The sequence below is a fragment of the Hydra vulgaris genome, chromosome 04, assembly GCF_038396675.1.
Source record: "Hydra vulgaris chromosome 04, alternate assembly HydraT2T_AEP".
NCBI classification, from domain to species: Eukaryota; Metazoa; Cnidaria; class Hydrozoa; order Anthoathecata; family Hydridae; genus Hydra; species Hydra vulgaris.
In genome coordinates this window covers 10,461,406-10,479,329 of record NC_088923.1, presented here as the reverse complement: position 1 = coordinate 10,479,329, position 17,924 = coordinate 10,461,406, and the positions used below count along the sequence as shown (strand labels likewise).

Sequence of the window (17,924 nt, the reverse complement as noted above, 5' to 3'; positions counted from 1 at the left end):
TTTAGGCTAAGGCTAGAAGAAACAAACTCCGACTAAAAATCCCCTGTCTTGGGGCTTTTAATTGAATAAAGGCTAGAGATAGTGTCTCTAGAAAAATACTCATCTCGGGCAGATGTTAACTGTATCTGTCTACTATCTTGTAGAAGGGCTCCTAGGCAAAGACTTTAGGGGTAAGCAGAATAATTCTGCTAACCAGCCTCAAACCTCGATTTTATCTATTAATGTGGCGTAGATGTAAGTCTTTGTAACATTGTTTCCTGTCTAGGATCATGAATGGTGTATCTTCTTGACTCTACTCATAGGTTTTTGCTTGTGCCTGATGATTGATAGTGGCTATGCAACTCTTTCTGTTATCTCCTAATGAGTGTACAGCTCTAAAACACAGTTTAATGGTTCTGAGGCCAGCTTTTAGTAATAAGTTAATGCTCTATCTATGAATTAGTCAAGTTCTCTTTAAACTTAAATCATGCCAAAAGTAACCCAAAATTTTAGACATAAAAACCATCCCCATCCAAATCCCCTTCCCTTCCCCCCCCCCTTCCCCACCTAACTAATTTAATATATCTTTTAAAAATATTTGTGGTCTGCGAAGCAAACCTTCCATCAGTTGTAACTTACCTCATTACTTTCACTCTTTCATTTATGTCTTGTCTCTGACCCTAGCCTGTGTTCGGTTTCTCCCTTTTTTCCCTTAGGTTGTTCTGACCATGTAATGATGTCTATAAATTATTCATCTTATAATTCTTTTTTGGACTCACGCTATCATCGCACTACTTACTACTACCCTAAAGCTGACTGGGATTCTTTTTTTACGGTTTTCTTTATGATGGTCTTTGGGCTGATGTCTTTTCTTTCTCAGCTGGTAAATGTGCCTCTTACATAACCTCCTGGATTCAGGCAGGAATGGAAGCTTTTATTTCTTCTTGTCAGTTTCAATTCAAGCCTCATTCTACTCCATGGTTTTCATCTTCTTGTTCAGCTGTTATATAATTAATCACAATCATTTTTTTATCTTTTCAACAAAAAAATCTCTCTTGAGAACAAACGGCTATTTACTGTTGCAAAAAATCGATGTAAAAAGGTGTTATCTGATGCTAAGCTCCATTATTCTCAATTCACTAAATCTTGCATCTTATCTCAAAGGTAGGTTAACCCAAGTAGGTTTAATATCCGGTCCCTCATTCATTGACTGATCTTTTTACCTCTCCCAAAGATAAGGCAGAACTATTTGCAAAGAACTTTTCTTTTAATTCAACTCTTGAATCGTATGGCCTTTCTTTCCATTTAAACAGGTTATGGTAAATTCATATCTGAATTAAACTCTTCCACAATTTGTGATCCAAACAACATTCCTATCATAGTCTTACCGTTTATTTCTTTACCGACATATTTAGTCTTATTCTCCAAAACTATCTTCAATTCTCTCTAAACAATTTAATATGTGCTTGACTGAATCTTGTTTTCCTGCTTGCTGGAAAATGGTATTTGCTGTTCCAATTTTCAAAAAACTCTGGAGAACATTCTTATCCATCCAATTTTGTCTGATCAGACTTCTTTCTGTTACTAGCAAGATCTTTGAGTCTTTGATCAACAAATTTTGCACAACCCATCTTCAATTTGGTTTAATCAATATGGTTTTTTATCCTATTACTCTATGGCTGATTTTCTATCTACTGTGACTGAAAGATTTTTTTGTGCATTAGATGGAGGCGGAGAGGCTAGAGCAATTGCTCTTGACATATCTAAAGCTTTTGAAAAAGTTTGGCATGCTGGTCTTCTCCATAAGCTTGCTTCATATGAAGTAATATGGTTTGATCTAGGAAAGTTTTTGGAATTATCAATTCATTTCTTTCTAATCGCTTTATTAAAGTCATCCTAGAGGGCTAACACTCATTTCCAGTAACTTCTGGAATATCTCAAGGTTCTATCTTTGATTCTGTTTTGTTTTTCATCTGCAATAATAATCTTCTCAACAACTTACAACTCTTTTTTGACTCAACTTTGTCACACCTTTACACCTGTCTTAACAAAAAGTTCTCTTTTTTTGATCTCTTAAAACAGAGAGCCGATCTTGAATCTGATCTCACTTCTGTAATAGATTAGGGATCTCAGTGGCTTGTAAATTTTAGCTGTAACAAAACTCAGAGGTTTACTGCAAACAACTATGGCAATACTGTCAACTTTCCTGTATAAATGAATGGCAACCCTCTCACTGAGTCATCGTCTTTACATCTTTTGGATAATTATTTACTACTGACCTTTCATCGAAACCATATATACAATCAATCGCTAAACTAGCATCTGCTAAGGTTGCTTCTTATGGTTTTTGTAAAGGTTATAGTGTTCAACAATGTTTGATTGCAATGACCAAAAATGGAGAAAAGCCTTAGATCACAACAAATGCTTTGTCGCTTTACTAACCAATCTCTCTAAAGCCTTTGATTGCATATTCCATGCATTACTAATTGCCAAACTAGATATACTAGATGGAGTTCTACAAGGTTTGATTCTTGGAACTCTGCTATTTAACGCTTTTAAAATATGCCAGCAGAAAAGTTAATGCACTTTCATGAATCGCATCAGATATGTCTTTCGACCAATGTAAACTTTCTGCATTTATAACTTCTCATACTGCCCACTTATATGGATGTTTCACAGTAACAAACTAAATAAGCACATAAATGGAAGTCATGAGAAAGCTTAAAGAATTATCTGCAGAGAATATGAATCTCCGTTTGAAACTCTCTTACTAAACAGCGGTACCTTAACTATACACCAAAAAAATCTGCGTTTTTTAGTCAATGAGATGTTCAAAGTAAAATTACAAATTGTGCCAATATCTATGAATGATTGTAAAACTTCTTCATCTATGAAGGAATTTAAACTTAAAATAAAAAACTATATTCCAAAGCAATGCCTATGCAAATTATGCATGATTTTTATTAAAGATGTTGGATTTATTAGTAAACTAAAGTAAAATTTTTATATTATTGTTAGTTTTTGCCACTCTAGTTGGCTTTTTTTTTATTAATGTATTCATTGGTCATCTTACAATTTACATTAAAACAATATTTATTTTTGAAGGATAAGTGTCAGTTGACTTAAATTAGCCAATTATAGAGCTACCTTTGTAACAACCAAATGTGTCAACTTTAAATAAATTAAAAATAGATAAATAACAAAATTAATTCTCTTTATTCTGCTTGCCATTTTCTTACTGACTTGTCATTTTCTTACTCTTACAAATCTCTTATTCTCCCCTGTATGGAATACTGTTGTGATATTTGGGCTTGTTCTTCTAATGATGCTCTTTCTTTTATAGACAAAGTCCAAAAACACGTTGTAAACTTATCTGCTAAGTTTGAGTTTCTCTACCATCGATGTCTAATTGCATATTTTTCTTTTTTCTACAAATACTCATGGTCGCTGCTCAAAGGAGCTATCATCTCTAGTTCTATCAACTGAAACTCATTCTTGCTTGACTGAGCGTCATTCAGCAAAGTCTCATTCTTTTACTATTTCTGCTATCCCTGCATGCTCTTAAAACTTTTATTCATCTAGATTTTTTTCCCGCACTTCAACCCTTTGGAACTCTTTCCCATCTTCATGTTTTCCTAACTCATACAACCTACAACTTTTTAAGTCTTCTGTCAACTGTTTCCTTGCTCTATAACTCTATTCTTTTTTTTTTTTCTAGTAACTCCCAACTTAATAGTGGTTGCTTGCAGCCTTGTAGAAAGTAAATCTGAACTAAAAAAAAAAAAAGAAAGAGAAATATATCAGCGTTATTTTAATTCTTTCATGTTTTATTGTGCTTTTTATGTTTATAGTTGTCACCTTGGCTACTTTATTGTATTCCCTTTGTTATTATTATTTATTGACTACTTTGCTACGAGTCAATTTCTGTTGTGAGTTTTTGTAAATAATGTTAATATGGTTGAATAAAAAAAGTTATTTTTTTGTTGATATAGAAAATCATTTTTGTCAAAAAGTTAACTTTGAATTTATGAACTAATATAGGAGTAATGTGTGATAAAATTTAAAATATACATGAAATTGAAAAAATTTAGCAGAATATTTTAAATATATACAAGGTTACAATAATATGGAAAAAGTAAATTTTAAATAGTTTGGAAACTTAATTCATTTTTCAAACACTTAATTAAAACAAATTTTTAAAAATAATATTTCAAAGGTTGTTCACATCATGCTGGGAAAAAGAAGGAAGGTTAAATGACATGTCTATAAAAAGAAATTATGCCAGTAAGTATTAGACAATTTTTTTTTAACTTTAAAGTTATTTGAATTAAACCACAAGGTATATTTACATTTTTTTTTTAAATATCAAAAATGATATAAAGGTTGTTGCAAGTTAAACTAATTTTGTATTTTTATAATGCAAAAGTAATGATATAAATCATTGGTAACTTTGATCAGGTTTTCTGTTTCAATTTTTCTATTTTAGTTTAAAACTTTAATATTTTGGTAATGTTGATATAATCATTGTTTTTATCAAATTCTAAAAAAGCAGAAATAAGTGATTGTTATGATATTTATCAACAAACAAAATAAGTTTAAAACAGTTTCTCTAGTTATATTGTGATATGCAAAAACCATGCATGTTACAAAATCAACATTCACTGTAAATAAAAAAAAATTATCTTTGTATATATTAATTATAATTAATATAATTCTGAAAAAATTGCTATAGATTTGATTTTATTTTAAAAGCCACAAATCCTTTTGACTCAAAGTCTACAAAGCAACATTTAAAAACCTAAAAAAACTTTTTGGGTCTTTTTTTTTGTGCATTATTAATCTTACAACAGCATCATATTCATTCAGTTAAAGTGATTTAATTTTTCAACCCAATTCTTTGCATTTACTGCAAACATGTATTTAGGAGCGACCAAATCTTAAATTAAAATTTTCTTTGAAGTTATTACTTTGAAGTTATTAAGGAGTTATTACTCCTAAGGAATAATCAAAAATTTTATTCCTGGATACTTGTTGCAAAAAGTATAAAAATAGACTCTCTTTATTCAACTATGCATCCACATATTTTATAATCATTTTTGACACTTAAAAAAAAAATTCAAAAATTTTACTTTAATTATAAATATTATTAAACTAAACCTAACTCTCAGTAAATTTAATTGAAAATAAACAAAAAGCTTTCCTCTGCAATTACCTCCATAACAATTTATCACTGTTGAAGAGTATGTAATAAAACACGTTAAAGTTTTTTTTGTGTATTCTGTAGATTGTTTACTCAGTTTATTTAAACAGAATCATTTATGACTCTTAAAAAAATTTTAAAATTTAACTTTTTATTGTAAATAGTAGTTAACCTTCTTCAAAATTTTCTAAATTTAGTTTGATAAAAAGAAACAAACTTCTCTGTAATTGTCTCCTTAAGCAATTCATAATAATAAAAGCATATGTTTAAAAATATATTATATATTAAAGAATATACTCAATTGTTTTTTGCATTGCTTCTTCCAAACAACACTCAAGATAATACTCCTTGTTGACCCTATGACCTCGTAGCCAAAACTATTGCCACGGTAATCAAAGAAAACAGTGAGAAAAAATTAACATTGGGTTAAACTTGGCAAGCTTTTTTTGGTCTTGATACTATATATATATATATATATATATATATATATATATATATATATATATATATATATATATATATATATATATATATATATATATATATACATACATATATATATATATATATATATATATACATACATATATATATATATATATATATATATATATATATATATATATATATATATATATATATATATATTTACTTTTGGGTACTTTTATTGAGTTTGATTGCGACGTCATAACCATATACTCATGATTGGTCACCAGATCCTTTTGAGCAAATGGTTCTTTTCATCACGTTTCATCACTTCTTTTTAAAGTGTTCTCCATTACTTTGTAATTTAAAAAAAGATATTTTAATTGCAATGAATTTTAATATTAAAAATGCCACAAACAGTGATTTTTGCCAAATACTGAATGTTTGGCTAGATGCTTGGCTGAAGTACCAAATATTCGGTAACACTTAGTTATTTGATTGTTCCAACTTTCGTTGAAGTGCATATGTCAACTTCAACTCTGGATGTTTTTGTTTTATTTTGTTTCATCTGCACACATTATTAGTTGACTGTTACATATAATTTTTTAACTATAGTAATGTATAAAATATCCTACTCTTTCAAACCATTCAAAAAGATTTCAAAATTAACCAGTTCAGGTATATCTTGCATTTCTGAGTTAATTTCAGAAGGTGATATAGATAAATACAGCACAAAGAACTTCAAAACTTCAATGGGAGTGGCAATTATGTGCTTGCTGCAGAAATGCTAATCCTTCTCAAGGAAAGGTTGCTTGATACAGATGAACCATCACAGGTGTCCAGTAGTATCGGTGATGGTTTATCTTTGTAAGAAAAAGAAATGTAAATGAAACAATCAAATAAATCTCTTCAGAAAGTATGCACATATATGAAGGTTTGGAAAAGAAAAATCTTATCATTTGCAGGTGGCAGTATAAATAGTGAATGGCTATTTTTGGAAGTATGTATAATTTAAGAGAAAAAGTGCTATCATTTGCTATCATCAAACAATGAAGAGGTTATAATCATAATTTACTATTTATAGATTATAAAGATCAAATACGTTAATTATTTTTGATTATAAAAAATAAAAAAATCTTTTTTTATTTTTTATAATTAAAAATAATTTTGTCTTTTTTAGAATTTAGGTTTGACTGTAGAATAAATTTATATCTACAAAGTTAAATTTATAAATTACTAAAATATAACAGGTTAAACTTGTGAGACTATTTAAAGTAAAATTAGAAATTTGTTTTAAGGTACCCCACCCATGGGGTACTTAAAAAAAAGTATAAAACATAGAGAAAAGGCAGATTTTTATTGAAAGATAAACAAAATAATAATACAAATAATGCATTCAACAGTCCAAATCACATTTTAGATGACCAGATAATATATCGCTTATAAATGTTAATCTTAAGTGTTAATAAATAGTGGCTTTGTATCGAAATTTTTTGTATTATATTTACTTTTTGTATTATATTTAATTTATCTTTTAAGAATTGAAAATAAGTTTTAAAAAAATATTATTTTTAGAATTGTTCATGATACAATAGAGTATTATTCTACAGATTTAGGGCCCCTCACAAATGCTGTATCAAACAATCGCTTTATTTTAATATCAACTTGTTTTTTCAATGATTTTGTTTAATGAAGTAAAGAGCCCATAGATTGAATAAGATATCTTAGAGCTTATGAACTTTAAAAACTAATTAAATACTTTTTTATAAAAAAAAACACAAATTTTGACCCCTCTCAGCCTAATGATGTCAAATGATATAATTTTTTTTTCAAAACATAGTTCTAGTAGTAACTGTTTCACCATATAAAACAACTTTTAAGATGCCTTTACAAATACAATGTTTCATGGTGCCTCACTCTCCCCTATATGCAATCCTTTTTTATGCACTTTTTTTCCTTACAATCTAGTATTCGATATTTGGCCAAAAAGTTTGCAACATTCAGCTGAATACTGAATAGTAAAAGAAGTATCAGAAAAAAATAAAAATTGTAACCAGATTGTCATCAAATATTTGTGGCATCTCTAGTTAATATAGTTCAGTATTGTCAAAATCCTTCAACTAAGCAATAGTATTCAACTTCAAATCCTATGACTAGATAACAGTAATGCACGCTCCAATCAACGAAGATTTGTTATGAAATTTTGTTTTGTAACAAATGTTTAACAGTACAAAATTTTTGTAGCACCTAAAGTTCATGAAGTGTTGACATTTTATCATTCAACAATAAAATCAGAATAAACCAATCCAAAATTAGAATGTTAGAGATTGCAGGTGTTATTTTTCTTTGTGTTATGCTATAGAATTTTTGATTGCTTTAATACAAAACAATAAAGACAATACTGGACAATGCTAAACAAAAGGTTTTAAAATTTAATAACATATTATTTAATAACGTATCATTGCATTATATATATATATATATATATATATATATATATATATATATATATATATATATATATACATATATATATATATATATATATATATATATATATATATATATATATATATATATATATATATATATATATATATATATATATATATATATATATAAATATAAATATATAAATTTAATAACAGTATAAAAATTCCATTTAAAAAACTATTAAGATTAGTATGATAGTTAAAAAAAGCTGACAAAAAAAAGAAGTGACAGACAGTTTAAAACATAAAAATTTAAAAGGTATGCAGAATAAAGAAAGTAAATGATAGAAAAATCTTGCAAACCCTAAGCTTGGAATCATGTATTTATTGGTTTTATTAAATTCTTTGTCCTTATCCCTTTTTACAAAAAACTTTTTATTGTTAATATGAAATTTTAAAGTTTTTGTTAGCTACAGGCAATTTTTTTTACCTCCACAGCAGCACCTTCTAGTGTAGCAGGACAGGCTTGTTAAATTTTTTTTTTATTAAGATAAAGTCCATAATTTTTTACCAAACCATCTGCAGCTTATTAAGACAAATTACCTGTGTACATTAATACCATAAGTTTCTCTATCATGACTTTTTTTTACAAAACAAAGTCATGATAGAGAAACAAATTTTTACTGGTGTAACCAGTGTTGATGTTTTTAGAAGTTTTAAGTTTTTTCAAAAATTCTCACCCTTTTGTTTGTTGTAGTATATAATATCCTTATATATGCTATATAATATCTATAGAACTTCAAAAATGTTTTATCTTATATTTTAAAAAATTTAAAAGGATTTAAACCATGGCAATTTACAAGTTAACCACTTCTGCCATTAAGGTGTATTGATCGATAAATGTTTTAACACTATTTAATAAACAAAAGACTTTATAAAATGGCAAATAAATGCTATAAATCAAAACTTTAAAAATCTCGCTGCGATTTTCAAGTGAAAGTAAAACTGTATAACTTGATAAATGTTTTAACATTACATAATTTGAAGTTCACATAAGTTAGACAGTTACATACACTTTTGTTCACATTTTCTTTTAAAAAATAGTGCTGAGCTATTTCTTACCATTAAATCAGGTGTAATGGCTGCCTGAGACATCTACAATGTCTTTAAGTATAAGGAAAGAGATAACTTACAAAAATAATAAAATTAATTTAAGTTGAATAAAAATAAAATAAAAGAACTATTGTAAAGTAATAGTAGAAATAAATATACAAATATAAATAAAATGAAAGTAAATATATAAGTAATAGTACAATATATATATAGTATAGTAATATAAAATAATAGTAGAAAATAAATATCAAAAAAGTAGTATAAATTATTATTGCTACACGTAGAAAATTAGAAATTAAAAGATTAAAAATTAAAAAAAATATATAAAAATATGAAATTGAGTAGAAAGACCATTAGACAGAAATGTTGTGAGGTTGTAACAAACGATTAGGGTTGACACCTCTCCCGGATTGTACGGGAGTCTTCTGGATTTCAATATCAACTCCCGTCTCCCAGAAGTAATTTGAAAAAACATTGAAATCTCCCAGAATGCGAAAATGTCCTAAATTTTATATTTTTTGTAGATAATGTACATGTTTTAAGCATTAAAAACACAATTCTCTAGCCAAAGACGTCGCTTGTAAAGCCATGTCATCTAGCTTGTTGGCATTGCTTCAGAGCTCGAGATTAGAGTACATTAAAGTTTATAAGCAGACACTTTTAACTATAAATATCTATTTTTTTATACTAAGTTGAGGCTAATATGGTAATCGGTAAACATATTTGGATAAATGCAGTGACTTCCATGATGGCGGGTGCTTTTTCGTTACAACATATTTTATATAAAAAAAAAAGAAAAAAAAAATTAACCAATCAAGTACACAGGCATTGCTGTATTGCATATAATGTAAATAAAATAAAATGGCCAGCCCCTAAAACTCCCAGCAGAGCCTCGCTTATCACTTGCCATGCCCGGCCTAATCCGATCTCCCGGATTTAACCTAGCTAGAGGTGGCAACCCTACAAATAATGGTATTGAAATAATAAAAAAGTGGTAAGATAAATCAAGAGGTAAAATTTTTTTTCCATTTTGATGGAGTTGTACAAAGTAACAGTGTTAAAGCACTAGCTTTTAGTTTTAAAATCTGTTTGGGTGTTTTAAAATACTGAACTGATTTAATCCATTTTTCACTAATTTTATTGCTACTAATACTGGTAGATTTGAAGGAATAAATAATAATTTAAGAAAAGATTTTAAAAACAACCACTAATTTGGGTAATGTGGTAAAATCATATATATACATGACCCACTATGGTTAAGTGTTTTTTTAAGTTTTTTTTTAAATTTTCCTAAAACTGTTTTGTCTGAAAGACTAACTTTTTTTTTTTTAAATTAGAATATTTTTTGAAGCTCTCTTAGAATTAATCTTAAAATCTTACATTTTTAAAGTGTGATAAATATCAGTAAAGAAAGGAAAAAAGTGTTTTTTATCAAAAAAAAAAGTTCATTTTCCTAAATAATTATTTTTATTGAAAAAAAATATTTAAAATCTTTATTTGATTACTGTAAAATCACCCAAGTTCAGCCGCTATGTAATCAATCATTTAAGAATAAATTACAAAATTTTTAAAAATTTTTTACAACCTTTTTTTCTCTAATAATATTTATTGTTACTTCGTACATAAGAGTCATCAATAAGTGATAAGCTTTAGTTGAAATCTACTGAAATAATTTGTAAAACAAAAGTTTTAAAAATTATCAAATAAAATTAGGGGTGGGAGTTAAGGTTAGTTTTAGTCTGACTAAAACTATCTAACTAAATCTAGCTAAAATTAGTCAACTAACGTTTTAGTTAACTAAAATGTTAGTCGACTAACTTTTTATTCTAACTAAATTTAGTCTAACTTTTTAATCTGACTAAAATTAGACTTTGTAGTCTAATTAAAATTAGTCGACTAAAACAAGATTTAAAAACATAATAACATCTAACATTTTTCACATGAGGGGAGTTAAATACTAATATATCGTATTAAAGCAATGTCCTTATTTATGCATTCTAAAGCTCAGTCAAATTAAATTGTAACATATTAAACTAAATTTGATTATTTTTATTTTTTCCCAGCTTGGAGACAACTGCCCATGCGGTTGTTGCAATTGTTCATAAACACCCAATTAGCATGGGATGTGAAAAAGTTGCATTTTGGATGTTTAATTAAGATTTGGTATGTTTATTGAATGTCTAACTTATGTCTTTTTTATGTCCCGCGTCCTTTAGGTAGTGTGCAATTATAATTGCACATCATTGTTACTCCTCCCGTGCCTAATTGTAGGGGTGAATCTCCAATTTTCACAAAAACCTCTTTGATTTCAATTAGTTACTACCCCTCCAATCTACGATTCCCCCTCCCTCCCTAAAACATCAAACCGGTCTAGCAATTGATAACCACCCCAAAAACAAAATATAGTACAGTAAAAAATAAAATGTAGTAGAAACAATGTAGTAGAAACATTTAGTATTCTAGTTCTTCATAATAATATTGTGTGCACTTAAAAATAATGAGTAAACATCAAGTCCTGAAAAAAAAAAGATCATTTGCAAACTCCTCTTCTCTCTCCCCCCCCCCTCCCTTTTCTTTCCCCCTTCTAATCTATTAACCCTTCCACAATCTTTTGTAATTTAAATGATAAAGTTTAACGCGAGTATATTTTAAAAATTTTAGTATATCTGAACAAATTTGTTTGCTTTTAAACAATTTTTTTTTTAAATTATATTAAACAATTTTGTTTCATAATTTTATTATAAAATAACATAAGAAAACTTTTTATAATTTTGTTAAGTTTATGATACTGGAATGTGTTAATTGAAATGTATATAATGACCAAACTTATGAGATGGTACTAAAAGTTCAGTCAAATTATCAGGCCACCAAAAAAGTTCGTGCGGTTTTGCAGATTAAATAAATAAATACACATTGCAGATTAAATAAATAAATACACTAGAGATGGTGTCTCGATAAAAATACTCATCTTGGGCAGATGTTAAATGCACCCGGCTACTGTCTTGTAGAAGGCCTCCTAGGCAAAGACTTAAGGGGTAAACAGATTTCTATCTGTTGACCAGCCTCGCACCCCTTCTTCATCTATTAGGCTGGCGCAGATGTATTTTAATACATTGTTTCCAGTGTAGGATGTTGAATGCTGGATCTTCTTGACTCAATGCATGGGTTTGCTTGTGTCACTGTTTTAATGACTAGGCAACTCATTCTATTATCTCCTAATGAGGGTACAGCTCTAAAACTCAGTTTTATGGTTCTGAGGCCGGCTGGTAGTCAGGTTTCCCGAACTCTGTGGTAGCTCTCAGAGAGGCTGATTCCATCAACAGCTGAAAAATATCAAAGTATTAACAGTGCCATGTTGCGCATGGATGGTGTCCCTGTTTGTACTTTTGGTGTGCATTGCGGAGGCCACATTCGGAGCCCTTTGTTACGGCTTAGGGTTTATTAGTAGTAATGAGGCATTTGCTTGGGCTATTAAACGGTGTTCTGAGTACTATCCATGCTTTGAGTCAAGTTCTTCAATCTAATTTAAAAATGAATAAAGTACCAAAAACTATAAAACACAAAAAACCATCATCATCACCAAGTTCTCTAAACCTATCATTCACTAATATTCGCGGTCTTCGAAGTAACTTTTCTTCTGTTGAGTCTTATCTCTTGCAAAGTTCACCAGACCTACTTGCTCTCTGTGAGACTAATTTGAGTTCGGCTGTCTCATCTTGTGATCTTAGTGTTGATGGTTATCTTCCTCTGATTCGTAAAGACTCCAATAGTCACATGCTTGGCCTGGGCATTTACATTCGTAAGAATTCACCTGTTTGTCGTGAAACTAGGTTTGAATCCACAGACTGTTCTTTCATGTGCTTTCGTTTAGCACCACTTCACTCTATTGCCTTTCTCTTTGTTCTATATCGCTCTCCTTCATCTCAAGACTGCACTCTTTTTGATGTTATTTCTGATCATATTGACCAAGCCCTCTCTCTTTATCCATCAGCTAATATAGTTGTTGTCGGTGACTTTAATGCTCACCACTCTGAATGGCTTGGCTCTAGTATCAGTGACTCTGCAGGCATTAAAGCCTACAACTTTTGCCTTTCTCAATCTCTAACTCAAATAGTCAACTTTCCAACTCGCTTTCCTGACAACCCTAATCATTTACCTTCTCTACTCGACTTATGTCTTGTTTCTGATCCTAGTCAGTGCTCAGTTTCTCCGCACTCACCCTTAGGTTCTTCTGATCACAGTTTGATCTCTCTAAAACTAATATCTCATTCTTCTTCATCACCTGAATCCCCCTATTACCGAACCTCTTTCAACTACAGTAAAGCTGACTGGGATTCTTTCCGTGACTTTCTTCGTGATGGCCCTTGGGTAGAAATCTTTCAGCTTCCTGTCGACAAATGTGCTTCTTACATAACTTCGTGGATTCAGGCTGGCATGGAATCTTTTATTCCCTCTCGACGATTCCAGGTCAAGCCTCACTCTCCTCCATGGTTTTCCTCGCACTGTGCTGCTGCGATTGCCAATCGAAACCGTTACTTCCATATTTATCAGCAAAACAATTCTCCAGAAAACAAGTGTCTGTTTATTACTGCTAGAAACAATTGTAAAACGGTTTTGCCTAACGCCAAAACCCGCTATTCTCAGGTCATGAAATCTCGTATCTCATCTCAAAAAATAGGCTCTCGTGACTTCTGAAGAATCTTTGATATTATCAATAATAAGGGCAAATCTATAATTCCACCTCTCTTGTATGGTTCAGACTTTGTCACCTCACCTAAAGACAAAGCTGAATTGTTTGCTAAAAACTTTTCATCAATATCATCTCTTGATTCCACTAGTTGCGTTCTACCTGATATTGCCAACAAACAGGTTGATCCTTTGCTTGACATTCATATCACTCCAGCATCTGTATCTAAAGTGATTTCCTGCCTAGATTCTTCTACAGCTTGTGGCCCGGACAACATACCTGTTATTGTCTTGCAGAAGTGTTCTCCGGAGCTGTCGTCTATACTCTCAAAACTATTCAACAAGTGCTTATCAGAGTCTTGCTTTCCAGCCTGCTGGAAAGCCGCATCTGTTATCCCTATCTTCAAAAATTCTGGGGAGCGATCTGATTCGTCTAACTACCGTCCCATAAGTCTTCTTCCCATCATAAGCAAGGTTTTTGAATCTTTAATTAACAAACACTTAATTTCTCATCTTGAATCTAATAACTTACTTTCTGACCATCAATATGGATTTCGATCTTCTCGTTCTACAGCTGATTTGCTAACAGTAATAACTGACAGGTTTTATCGTGCATTAGATGAAGGTGGAGAGGTTAAGGCCATCGCTCTTGACATTTCAAAAGCTTTTGATAAAGTTTGGCATGCTGGTCTTCTCCATAAGCTTTCTTCTTATGGTGTATCCGGCAACATCTTTAAGATCATTGAATCCTTCCTTTCCAATCGTAGCATAAAAGTTGTCCTCGATGGACAACACTCTTCTTCTTATTCTGTAACTTCAGGGGTTCCTCAAGGTTCTATCCTTGGCCCTATACTCTTTTTAATTTACATTAACGATCTTCCAGATATTCTCACATCTAAGGTGGCATTGTTTGCTGATGATACTACCATTTATTCTTGTCGTGATAAGAAACCAACACCCTCTGATTGCTTGGAGGGGGCATTTGAGCTTGAAAAGGATCTCACTTCTGCTACAGCATGGGGCTCACAGTGGCTGGTGAACTTTAATTCAGATAAAACTCAATTTTTTTCAGCCAATCGTTATCGCAATAATTTAGATCTTCCTATATTTATGAACGGTGATGTACTCGATGAGTCACCTACTCTTCATCTTCTAGGATTAACTCTTTCTTCCAATCTTTCTTGGAAACCATATATCAAATCAGTTGCAAAATTAGCATCTGCTAAGGTTGCATCTCTTTATCGAGCTCGTCACTTTCTTACTTCGGATTCTATTCTCTATCTCTATAAATCTCAAATCCGGCCTTGTATGGAATACTGTTGCCATATCTGGGGCGGATCGTCTAATGATGCCCTTTCTCTTTTAGACAAGGTGCAAAAACGCATTGTAAACATAGTTGGACCTGCTCTTGCAGCCAACCTCCAACCATTATCACATCGTCGTAATGTTGCTTCTCTTTCTCTTTTCTACAAATACTATAATGGGCAGTGCTCTAAAGAGCAAGCGTCTCTTGTGCCATCTACTAAAATTCATTCTCGTGTTACTCGTCATTCAATTAAGTGTCATCCTTTTTCTGTGACTGTTCCTAAGTGCTCCAAAAATGCTTATTTGTCTAGTTTTTTTCCTCGAACATCAGTTCTTTGGAATTCGCTTCCTTCATCTTGCTTTCCTGATTCATATAATTTGCAATCTTTTAAGTCATCCGTCAATCGTTATCTTGCTCTACAATCTTCATCTTTTCTCTTACACTAACTTCCAACTTTAATTAGTGGCTGCTTGCAGCCTTGTTGGAAGCGAAGATGTATAAAAAAAAAAAAAAAAAAAAAAAAAACATAAAAACAGTTTTAATAAAGTTTATTCTGAAAAATAGCCTCCTTCAGCAAGAATAACTTTCTCCCATCGTGAAAAAAGCTGGTATATTCCATTTTTATAAAAGTCTTGAGTTTGGTAGCTAAAAAATTGAATTAACTCATTTTCGAGATCTTGTCTATTTTAGATCATTACTGGCTAGCCAATGATATGTTCATTTTTTGTTGCAGTACATAATCCATTTTTCGTCGAACGTAAATATACGGTCAAAAAATGGCACTAAATTGTGGCGGGAAGGCAATGAAAAACAAATGGTTAAGCGCTGTAGCTTGTTTGTTTCACTCAACTCATAAGGTACCCATTTGCTCAACTTCCAACGTTTTCCAAGTTGGTGCAAATGTAAACGAATAGTTTCATCACTCACATTAAATCTTAAGGCAAGATCCTGGCATGTTTGACTGGAGTCCTGCCCGATTGCCAGCTTGATATCCTCGTTGTTTATGATGGATATCATAAACAACGAGGATATCAAGCAGGCAATCGGGCAGATCTTGGTTCATCTTCAAGGTTTTCATTTCCAAAAGAAAATTTTTTAAACCACTTTTGACCCGTCCGTTCTGCTATGGTACCTTCCCCAAAAACAGTGCATATCTTACGACAAGCTTCTGCAGCTTTGGTTCCAAGTTTGAACTCATAAAGTAAACAGGCGCGAATTATCACATCTGACACAGCCATACTCCACTTAAGACTTTTAAATTTAAAAGGCACTAATAAAACTTATGAAACACACTGATAGATTCTTCTTAAAACAAGCTTTAATTTATATGCAAAATCATCCCCCCACCACAACCAGTTTTCTTAATACATTTCTTAGAAATAGGCAATTAGGATAAACCGCACAAACTTTTTTGGTTGCCTGATAGCTGTTCTCATTTGAAGTAAAATATTTAATGCTAGTTTTTTTTTTTTATTCAATTTTTACAATATAAATTAACAATATTCACAACAAAGTTAACAACATTAACAAAATTAACAACAACAGTCTAAAAAAAAAAATCCCTTTGTTACGGATTATTTACTGCTCAACAGTATTCAATTTGAAATATATTGTTGGAGTGTATTTCTTTATAATTTCTCTCTGTACTGAAGGTGTCTTATGAACTTATGAACTTCAATGATTTTACAGTATATAGTTATTTAATTTTCTTTTATTAAAACCCTTTAAGACTCTTTTATTTTTTTATTTTTCAATTTCATTTGTTGTAACTGAAAAGTAAAAAAAAGCAGATAATTTTTTTGTTATGAAAATTGGTTTACCCTAATATTAGATTTAAGTTAAGTTTTATATTTATAAAAAAAGTAAAATTTTGAATTTTTTATTCTATCATAACTATCAGAAATGATTCTGCAGAAAGAAATATTTGAATAATACATTAATTTAATGGAATCTTACAAAAAGAACAGCAAAAAATATTTTATTAGTGTTAAGGAAACTATGATATGTCTCAGAAGTATCCATTTTTAATGATTCTATTTCTATAAAAATATTAGGAAGTTATTTTTTATATTGTTCTTTCACTTTTACATGATTTGAAAGTGTACCCCAATAAGTTGTTTTATTTGGATAAAACAATAAAACTTAAATTTATAAATATATAAATACATAACACATATTATATATATATATATATATATATATATATATATATATATATATATATATATATATATTTATATATATATATATATATATATATATATATATTTAATATATGTGAATATATATAATATGTGTATATATATATATATATATATATATATATATATATATATATAAATATATCAGTATGACATCACACTGCTCACCTAGTATTATATATATATATAATATATATATATATATATATATATATATATATATATATATATATATATACACATATATATACACATATACAGGCATGTACCCTCGGACTTTTGGTCAGTTGCCAGAAGGGCAACTGAAAGTAACCAGTTTTTTAATTTTGGTTATCTGCCAACCTTTTCAGTTGCCTGTCACTATTTAAAAAAAAAAAAATTTTATATAATTTTTTAAAAAGGTTTTTTGCTTAAATTTTATGCTTATTTATCAAAAAAATATTTGCTCTTTTTTTCAACAACAAAGTATTGACAAATATAAAAAAAACAGTTAATACTTTAAAACCCTTTGCTTTTGATGTGTTGTAATTATTAAGATCTTATTTGTTGCAGGAGCCTAAAAACTATTGATATTTTGAAAG

At 29.9% G+C, this 17,924-nt stretch overlaps 1 protein-coding gene across 1 annotated transcript in view; it reads left to right on the top strand.

Moving 5' to 3' along the window:
* LOC100214734 (dihydrolipoyllysine-residue acetyltransferase component of pyruvate dehydrogenase complex, mitochondrial) overlaps nucleotides 1-17,924 on the top strand; it is a 53,042-nt gene that overhangs the window by 9,502 nt on the left and 25,616 nt on the right. Inside the window, exon 2 of the mRNA XM_065795413.1 lies at nucleotides 4,196-4,263. Coding sequence (XP_065651485.1) covers nucleotides 4,196-4,263 — 68 coding nt within the window. The remainder of the gene's footprint in view (nucleotides 1-4,195; nucleotides 4,264-17,924) is intronic.